Genomic DNA, 10,050 nt, shown 5'->3' on the forward strand with positions numbered 1-10,050 from the left:
ACACATTGGCGGGAATCTTGTAGAAGTTCTGAGTACTTCGTTTTATCAGTGAAATAGGAAGCCAAGTCATCAGCTGGGAGTGAGGATGGGAATTGAGTATTGGGTGTTTGAGGAGAGAAGAAAAGGTACTGAATGGTTGCCAGGAGAGAAGAATAAATGGACAAGAGAAATGTAGTAGGATTGCCAAATCATTATCTGGAAAAAAAAAAATTTTTTTTTTTGGCATAAGGAGTAAAGCATGGATTCAACTTCATTTTTTTCTCTAGATATCTACCCAGTTTTCCCAAATCTATTCACTGAATACTTTTATTACTTTTTGTTATTTTTTCTCTGCATTTACCTGGTTCCTCTAGATATAGACTAGAATTTTTCTTTGCCAGCTGGTAGTAGTGCATCTCCCAGTATGCCTGCATGTATTTAGGTTTTTTCACCAATGACAAACTACCACTGTAAAAGGTAGAGCCATTTCTGTTTTTTTCTTTTTTTGTTGTCCAACAAATACATTAGCATAGCTATGTATTACCTGTCTTCCAAGCAAAAGGAAGGCAGGCAGTTTATTTGCAGGTCTTTCACCTGGAGAGACCAGAAACCATTTGCCAGTAGCTCCTGCAGGGACTATACATAGCAAGCATATAGGTATGACTTCTGTTAAGAATTCAATTGTGTCTCCCCAAAATATATATTGGAATCCTAATCCCTATACCTGTGGATATAATCCCACTTGGAAATAGGGCTTTCTTTGTTAGGTTACTGAGGCCATATCAATGTAGGATATGTCCTAAACCTAATCACTTCTGAGTTTAGGAAGCAGCATAGACAAGTAAGTACAAAGGAGGGAAAATAGATACTAAGTGAAGATCACCAAGAAACCCCACTAAGGCTAAAGAGGCTAAGACAGAATCTTCCCGCAGAGTGGACAGAGAGCCTCCCCCTATAACTGGCACCCTGAATTCAGGTATCTAGACTCCTAAACTGAGAAAACAAATTTCTGTTCTTTAAAGCCACCCACTTGTATTTCTGTGATAGCAGCTCTTGAAAACTAAGATCACCTCTCTGAGGGTATCCCCAGGCTTCTTCCTTCCCTCCTCAAATAAAAAAGCACAAACCCACTGCCATCGAGTTGATTCCAACTCACAGGGACCCTGTAGGGCAGAGTAGAACTGCCCATAGGGTTTCCAAGGCTGCAGATCATTATGGAAGCAGACTGCCACATCTGTTTCCTGCAGAACCGCTGGTGGATTTGAACTGCTGATCTTTCAGTTAGCAGCTAGGCACTTTAACCACTATGCCACCAGGGCTTCTCCCTCCTCATGGAGCCTCTAAATCCAGCATCCTTGCCTCAGGCCTTCTCCCCACATTGAACCTTACTTTTGCCTTAGAAGAGCCAGCATGCTTGTTCTGGTTATTGTACTGTTCCAGGGATGGCGTCAAGGATGTGCGATCAGCTGACAGGTTCCCAGATTTTCCACTGTGACTTTTCCATTTAAAATTAACTGTAAGTCAGATTTTCATTCTTCTACTTCTCCATCATTAAACAAGGAATTATATAGCAAAAGAGAGAATTTTTCTCTGGCACTCCTCTTCAGAGACTGTTAGGCATTAGTGTGAAGTAGGTATTTTATTCTCTTAGATGCTATTGTAAATGGAATCACTTCCCTAATTTTCCTTTCAGATTTCTCATTGCTGGTGTATAGAAACCCAACAGATTTTTGTTTACCTTGTACCCTGTAACTTTGCTAAATTCCTCTATTAGCTCTAGAAATTTTCTTGTAGACTTGTTGGGATTTTCTATATATAGGATCATGTCATCTGCGAATAGAGAGAATTTTACTTCTTCCTTTCCAGTCTGGATACCTTTTATTTCTTTTTCCTGTCTTACTGCTCTGGCTTGAACATCTAATACAATATTAAATAGAAGTGGTAAGAGTGATCACCACACTGATTCTTTCTTACAGTTTCTATCTCTCTGCTGAAATTACATATCTGCTCACACATGTTGTCTGCCTTTTCCACAAAACCTTTAACATATTGATCATATAGTTTCAATGTCTGGGAGATGTAATCTCTTGAGTCTAATTCTTTTGATTTTCATATTTCTTGGCAATTAGTTATTATTCCTGGCATTTTTTTGTGTCTCGTAATTTTTGATTGATTGCCAGGCGTAGTGCATAGGACAGAGCCTGAGATGAGTAATATTTGTGTCTGGGAATGGGCACACTTATTCTTACAATAGGCTTTAATGTGGGAGATTGCATCAGTCTAGTCAGGAGTTGAACTGGGTTTGGGTTTTGTTGTTATGATTATCTTTGTGCACCCCAGGCTTTCAATTTCTCTAATGTTACCTTGTATTTAGAGCGGGGATTGATTTTTCTAGAGAGTTTTTCTCAATAGTTCTGTGCTACTCTCAAGTGTACGTCTTTTCTGTGAGCTTGTGTCTTAGAGAGGCTCTTCCGTGCTCTTGCCCCTCCCCAGCAGCAGTCTGCTATTGCTTGTTACTTGGTGCTTTATAATCTGAAGGCTGGGGGTGGAGGGAAGGAGTTCTCTGGTGTCTTGGTTCAAACTCCGGCTTAGGCTAGTTGATTGCCCTGTAACCTCAGTTCCCTGATAAGCTCAACAAAAGCTGTGATTTTGTAGACGATCTAGGCTTTTTTTGTTGCTGGGGTGAGAGTGAGACTCCTTCCAGCTTTCTGTATTTCTAGGCCTTAAACTGAATCTTGAATGGCAGGTAGGAGTTGACATGACGAAAAAGGGTGGGATAGGCATTTGGAGCAGAGAAAGGTGCTCAGCAAGACATACGGGCATGAAATTGCATGAGAGCCTCATTTATAAACAACTCGTTTAAGATCAAATTAACATTATGAGTGAAAGTTGGGAGGAATAGTGGACTAGGTCATGGAAGCACCTGAATGCCCAGCAAAGGTGTTAAATTGTATTCTGAAAGTACTGAGGAGCCATAAATCTACAGCTTTGGTAGGCATTTGCTATCAAGCCTCTTTTCTTTGGTGATCAAGAGGAGTTAATAAGGCATGGGATGAATTACTTCTAAATGAATTGCCATGCTCTTCAGTCGGTCAGTAGTACCCAATCTATGTGTGGAAGAGGCTGCTGAGTATCTAATTTACCCATATGTTTTGCCCCCAGTCGGGCAGTATTGGTGCTGCGGACAGTCCTGAGGAGTGGGAGAAGGTATGGGACAACTGGAGGCTACTGACAATGGCTGGGATCTTTGACTGCTGGGAGCCCCCAGAGGGAGGAGACATCCTGTATTCCTACACTGTCATCACAGTAGATTCCTGCAAAGGCCTGAATGACATCCACCACAGGTAAGTTACGCTGCTGTCCCTCAGACCAAAAGGATTAAGAGCAGTGTTTGTCCTCTTTGCTTTTAGATAGATAACTTTTGGAATTCAGAGGTTCTTTGTGCACAAATTTAGAGACTGGGAAACTAAGACAGCTGCTTCACAAAATATAATTACAGTCAGTTCTGCTGTAACATGACATGCATTCCTAAAGATCACTGCACTATGCAAAATTGTGCAATGAAAAAATAAAACTTTAAATAAATAAATAAGTGAGCTGATGGACACGACACTTAAGAACTTTGTCAGTGATACATCAAAAAAATAATGTTGTTAGGTTCTGATGCAAAAGGGCCCTATGTACAATAGAACAAAACACTATCTGGTGCTGGGCCATCCTCACAATCATTGCTATACTTGAGCCTATTGTTGCAGCCACTGTGTCAGTCCATCTTGTTGAGGGTCTTCCTCCTTTTTGCTGACCCTTTACTTTACCAAGCATGATGTCCTTCTCCAGGGACTAGTTCCTCCTGATAACATGTCCAAAGTATGTAAGTCAAAGTCTCGCCATCCTCCTTTTTAAGGAGCATTCTGGCTGTACTTCCAAGACAGATTTGTTCATTCTTCAGGCAGTCCAGGGTATGTTCAGTATTCTTTGTCAACACCATAAAAAATAATAGAAACTTAATAAAAACTGTAGCACAGTTTTATACACATTAAGTGGTTAAGAAATACAAAAATATTCCAGTAAATATGGCACTTTACCTTGAAAAACACCTGAAGTTTGCTTGTGAAAGTGGCTGTTGGAAAGATTGCAGCTCATGTGTTATGTAGTACAAGGAAGGTTATCAAAATTTGTCATCTTTTGCAGTCTTAAATCCTGGGGCATGTTTTTCTGCCTTTAAAATGTAGTTTCTTTGAGGCGTGTGTTTATAATAGATACCTATTTCATCAAAATTGAAAATTTAGACCAATACATATAGACTATTTCTTCAATTAATGGAAACCCTGGTGGCGTAGTGGGTAACGGCTTCAGCTGCTAACCGGACATGGATTTGGTTTTTTTTTGTTGTTGTTGTTTTGTTTTCTTCAATTAACATCTGTATCTCTGCTGGAAATTCTTTTGAGTTTTTTTTTTTTTTTTTACCTGTATCTATGATTTTGCCCAACAGCTGAAGGCTTTGGAAATTGTAGTGACATTTGAAACCATCAAACCAGCCACTAAACCCATTGCTGTCAAGTCGATTCTGACTCATAGTGACCCTGTAGGACTAGTAGAACTGCCCCATAGGGTTTCCAAGGAGCAGCTGGTGGATTTGAACTGCCGACCTTTTGGTTAGTAGCCATAGCTCTTAACCACTGTGCACTACTATCACTAAAAGGAGTCAATTCTGCAGGTTTTAAGGTCTTTGTATATAGATAGTGCTTTCTCTTTTCGAGAAAGATTCCAGTTGCTAAACAGTCTTTCTCCTATTCCTTTAACCAAGCCAAACCCATTGCCACTGAGTCAATTCCTACTCATAGCAACCCTATAGGACAGAGTAGAACCTGCCCCATGGGGTTTCCAAGGAGCGGCTGGTGGATTTGAACTGCCGACCTTTTAGTTAGTAGCTATAGCTCTTATCCACTGTGCCATCAGGATGCCCCTATTCCTTTTGGCATTATTAATTTAGCAGAATTTCTTGAAGATTTCCCAGCCGTGGGCCTTTTTTTTTTTTGCAGCATTGTCACTGCTGTGGATTCCATTATGCCTATTGCTCGGGAGATAGCATTTTTTATTTTTTTTTCCTTTCAGGGTGCTTTATTATTCCAAGCTTTTCTTCAATACTTAAAAGTTTTCTATTTGCATGCACTGCTTGTCATGTTGTGAACCAGGAAGAGTGTTTGAGATGTTGAATGAGTGTTTTTTAATAGAAAAATTCACAAATGCAAAAGAATAGCAAAACACAGCTTTGTAGGGTAATACGTGGCAAACTGAGATAGCTGGTAAGTATTTGAAGGATGTTCATGTGTGTGTTTTGTGTGTTCCTACAAGGTTCAGTTCATCTGGGTACAGTTTTCTGTGTTCACCTAGTGTTTTTTTACAGACAAAATCATGCATAAGCAAATACATAATCTGTGTTTTGCTCGAATTGTTCTCGTAAATTAGTCGCATTAGAATAGAGTCACGTCTTGAAAATAAGCATTTGGAGAATTGACTGTATTTGTGTAACACATTTGTAGCCTTTGCCAGATCTGAGTACCCTCACAATTGATTTTTTGATGTTTTGCTGAAAAGAATGCTGTGTTACACATACTAAGATTACCTACTTTAGCCTTATCCTACGTTTATCTGTGAAATCATGTCTTAATGTGATGTAGTAGTTATATTTTTTGCTAATTCATCTAAAAATAAGTTCCTTTAATTCATCTAATCTAAAACACCACTGATTTAAAAATATACCATTATTTTATATGCTACTATCTTTTTTTTTTAAGAAAGGTAAAGTGCTGCCAATTATTGCCAACTAAATATATCATAATACAGTGCAAAAATGCCATTCATCATAAGATGCATTTGAATTTCAGAGATTTTAAAAATATTTTTTAAAGTATCTGATTTGATGAAATACAGTATTGAAGTATGAAAATAGATTTTTATGCTTATGTCTCCTAAAATCAACTGTACCATTCACTGTTGAAGTGTGTACCACACTTTCAGTTGGCCTAGGACACAAAATTGGAAGCCAACCATAGAATAGTTTCCTAATGTCATCTTAGACAACCTCTTTGCTTTTATGAGGCATGGTTCCTTTTGTTCACAATTATGTGAATAGCCCTTTTTTAACTATAAGTCTTTCACAGGTGGTGAGGCTGGAGATTGTTGTTGACAGACACGTTTTTCAGCATCTATTTTTTCCTAGACTAGAGCATCACAGAAGGTTGTACGCTGGAATGCACAGGGCACTAAGCACTATTCACTGTCTTTGCCATGACACTGGCTCTCCTAGGGTTGGATTTGGTGCCTCTGAGGTTGTGCTTGGGGAGCCTCCATGGCAACAGTCAGCCTGTGATGCACAGTGGGAGGGAGGCTTTCCCTTTCAATGATTTGAACTATTAGTGGACTCACATCTCTCTTCCTTCTCTCCCTACCCTCATCTCACCTTTCCCAACCAATGTTGTGACTGCCCTGGCCAGAATGCCTGCCATATTAGATGGAGATGAGGCAGTCTCTAAATGGCTTAACTTTGGTGAGGTCACAACTCAGGAAGCTTTGAAGTTAATCCACCCCACAGAGAACATCACCTTCCATCCAGTCTCGCCTGTGGTGAACAACTCCCGAAACAACACTCCTGAGTGTCTGGCTCCAGTTGACTTGCTGGCAAAAAAGGTAGGGACCTGTGACCATTATAGTCCTTTTCGAGCTTTCTTTCTGTCAGTATATAGTCTTTTACAATCAGAACTTGGCTCTCATATTCCTTGTATATGGCAAGGTAGAGTAGAGCAATGATTCTCAAACCTGGTTGTGACTCAGAGCCCTTAGGGAGGGCTCTTTAAAAATGTAAATGCTGGACCCTATCTATACATACGGAATCAATATTCAAGGCTGGGCAGGGGCTTCTGTAGCATTAAGAAGCTTCTTCCGTGATTCTGATAATAAGGTAAATTAGAGGACTCCTAATCCAGAGGAACTAAGAAAAAGAAAAGAAACCCTTGGCCATTAATTGTACCTCTGTCCCCAACCCACTATCTGATTTTTTATGTCCCTTTTCTGTACCTCTTCTTTTCAAACTACAAGCTGCAGAAGGAGTTGTAGGTCTCTGTCTCCTGCAGGAGGATTTCAGAGCATCCATGTCATGAACTATAACCTCTTAGAATTAGTAAGGATCCAGAGGATCTATTTTGAAGGGAGGATGAACAGGCAAAAGGCCTACAATGGGGAGGGAGCTTCCAGAAACAAAAATGTCCAGGCTGGCCCCCACTGACATTTGAGGGGCGAGGTTTAAGAGTGGCCGTTGTTTCTAGGTGGCATAAAGGGACCTGAAATAGGACATACCTCTGAGAGTCCAAGAGTAGGTATCGTAGAATGCCTGAGAGGTGTCGGGGAGGATGATTCCAAGAACAGCTACCCCCTCCCACTTTTAAAAAAGTGTTTAAAGTTTTTCATCTCTTCAGTCAGTGTCTTTTCTTTTGTCTCGGTTCTCTGCAAACTCCCAAAACCCTGACACTTCATCTTTTCTTTTTTCAGATATCTCTAAACATGTGATTATAGATATGGATTTTGCATGTTGTCCCATCTCCGCCATAGTCTTTACTCCAAAAGAACTCCTGTTTTAGAGAGTGGCATTATGCTAATCCAGAGCTCTTCAGTTCAGGGTTGGGGTGCAGGTGTACAGGAAGCAGAGTGAGCAGTGACGGTTGTGTACAGGTGCTGAATAATGGGGAAACAAGCTAGCCTTCTCAGCTTTAGGCCCAGGATCTCTGATCATGGTAGCTGTTTGAGGCTCATCCATACCTCTCCAGCCTCATTTCCCAACACTCCTGCTGGTCACACTGAATTACCTTCTTTTTCATTCTTTGCACATGTTTGGAATGCCCTTTATCTCTTTTCTCTGCCTGGTCCAGCACATCTCTGTGAAGCCGCCTCCTAAGCCTATTCCCGTACCTATTGGAGCACACTCAGTGGGTCCTTCCTTCCTTTGTACTCCCAAACCACTTTGTACATGCCTTTACTAGCATTTATTACAGACCATGATCTGCCTCACAAATTTGTGAGTTCTTTGAGAATAGAAGCTGTGCTTTTCACCTTTGAACACTCAGAATTGACCACAGGTTTCCTTAAACTATCACTGGAGGAAGAGGAAGTGGCTAAGGAGATGGATTATTGAGAGGTATGCTGAGAGCATGCTTTTAGGACAGAAAGTTGAAGTAACAAAATATTTCCTTTGAAAAACAGATTGCAATTAATGTAATTAATTGCTATTAAGACTGCCTGGACTCATATCCCTACTCCACCTCCTACTAGCAAGGTGTGACTTTCAGCAAGTGACTTAACTTCTCAGAGTCTCAGTTTCCTTTTTTGTGAGATTGTGGAAATGATATGTTCCTCGCAGTGTTGGTGAAAAGATAAAATTAAAAAAATCCACATAGAATGGGTGGTACAATGTTGGCCCTCAGTTAAGTGTTCAATTACAATTAGGTCTATATGTATAGAGAAAGAAGGAAGAATCAAGAGGTTAAACCCATTCTGAAAATGTCCAGCCTTACTCAGTTATTTAGCTCTGGCATTAGGAGGTAGATGCTGCCTGGTCCCCAGCAGCGAAAAAGAGAACACTTCTAATTGCTGTAGCCCCATCTGGCCCTAGTAACATTTTCCAAGCCTGGGGCAGTACCTAGTGCCTCTTCCTCTTTCTTCCCTTGGAGTTAGCCACCTTCTTAGCCTTTTCCCAAATGCTTGAGCAAGGTGGTTTCAGCTTTGTCCTCCTTTCTCCTAGGAGCTCAAGGCAGGTAGCAGCAGCGAAAGGTTGTTGCAGTGGCTGGCCACAAAGTCGCCCAAAAAGGAAGACTCCAAAACAGCCCAAAAGGAGGAGTCAGATGTGCCTCAGTGGTCCAGCCAGTTCCTGCAGAAGAGCCCACTCCCGCCCAAGAGAGGCAGCGCAGGACTCCTGAAGCGATGGCTGAAGCAGGAGGAGGAGCCCCCGGCCAAGCAGCCTCATTGCCAGTAACTCAGGGCTTTAGAGACCAAGGCCACAGTTTGCTGCAGTCTTTGCTGCTGCTCCTAACAGTTTCTTAAAGTGTGTGTGTGTGGTGTATGTGTACTCCGGGGGGGGGGCAGAGTGTGGTAATTTGCTTTGGATTGTTTCTAACATGAGCGAGGAGATAGGACAGTTTTAGTTGATGGTTGTAGGCTCATGGAGGGAGTGGCTGTTCCTGGCTGTGACTAGGAACCCAGCATGGAGCTGACGGGTGGCCTTGGAGAAATGCCTACAGTTTCTGAGAGGAAGAGGAGAGGCCAACACCATCACCAGCCCCTAAGGGCCCAGGCCCAGCAGGGCAGTGTGCCTGGGCAGACCTTTCCCAGTAGGGCTGGTGGAGGAGGAGCCTGCCTTGAGGCTTGACCTTGCTGGGCGCTCACACAGCCCTGGCCTGGTGCTTCCAGCAGGAGGCTGCTTCCTGTTCAGCCTTTGGACTCTTTCAGTCTTTTAGAATTTTAAGTTCTTAAAACGTTTTTTGTTTTTGTTTTTGTTTTCACTGAATATATAAATTATATTTGATAATCTGTATTTTGGAAAGTGATGCTGGTGGGGCAGTCCCAGATTTTACCTAGTTTTCTCCTGGCATCAGTTCTAAGGAATGGGTTTTGTCACAAATGGGGAACACTGGGATTTTTTTTGGAAAAACTCCTTTTTTGGAAACAATAAAAAGGCTTGGTTGAAGGCACCTTGTTGAGTCTCTTCACATTAATACCTGGACATCTGAATCCTTTAGCTTAAAACTAACTTGGCTGAGTGCCCGTGATGAGCAGGGGCTGGGGGAGAACTTGGTGCAGAGAACCAGGCCAAGACCCTCTCCTTACCGCAGGGAGCCTATCCAGAGATTCCAACCCTGCATAGAGCAGGGCACAGAGGATGCTGTGGGTTTGGGGTTGGGACTGGGGGCTTCTTCTGAGGCCCTGGAAGTGAGGCTGCCTAGAGGGACTCCCCACCTGCCCCAGCCTGGATCAGGGCCCCCTAATGATGTGCTCCGCGGGCTGAATCACTTTATAATTAGG

At 41.9% G+C, this 10,050-nt stretch overlaps 1 protein-coding gene across 3 annotated transcripts in view; it reads left to right on the forward strand.

The window, feature by feature from the left end:
- The window catches only part of HMCES (5-hydroxymethylcytosine binding, ES cell specific), a 36,429-nt gene extending 26,710 nt beyond the window's left edge, over window positions 1–9,719 (forward strand). For all 3 annotated transcript variants that reach the window (XM_049863142.1, XM_049863141.1, XM_049863143.1), the window contains exons 5-7: window positions 3,142–3,323; window positions 6,477–6,669; window positions 8,774–9,719. In XM_049863142.1, the coding sequence (XP_049719099.1) occupies window positions 3,142–3,323; window positions 6,477–6,669; window positions 8,774–9,004 (606 nt within the window). In that variant the 3' untranslated portion in view covers window positions 9,005–9,719. The remainder of the gene's footprint in view (window positions 1–3,141; window positions 3,324–6,476; window positions 6,670–8,773) is intronic.
- Window positions 9,720–10,050: the final 331 nt, after the last annotated feature.

Source organism: Elephas maximus, chromosome 20 (assembly GCF_024166365.1).
Source record: "Elephas maximus indicus isolate mEleMax1 chromosome 20, mEleMax1 primary haplotype, whole genome shotgun sequence".
NCBI lineage: Eukaryota > Metazoa > Chordata > Mammalia > Proboscidea > Elephantidae > Elephas > Elephas maximus.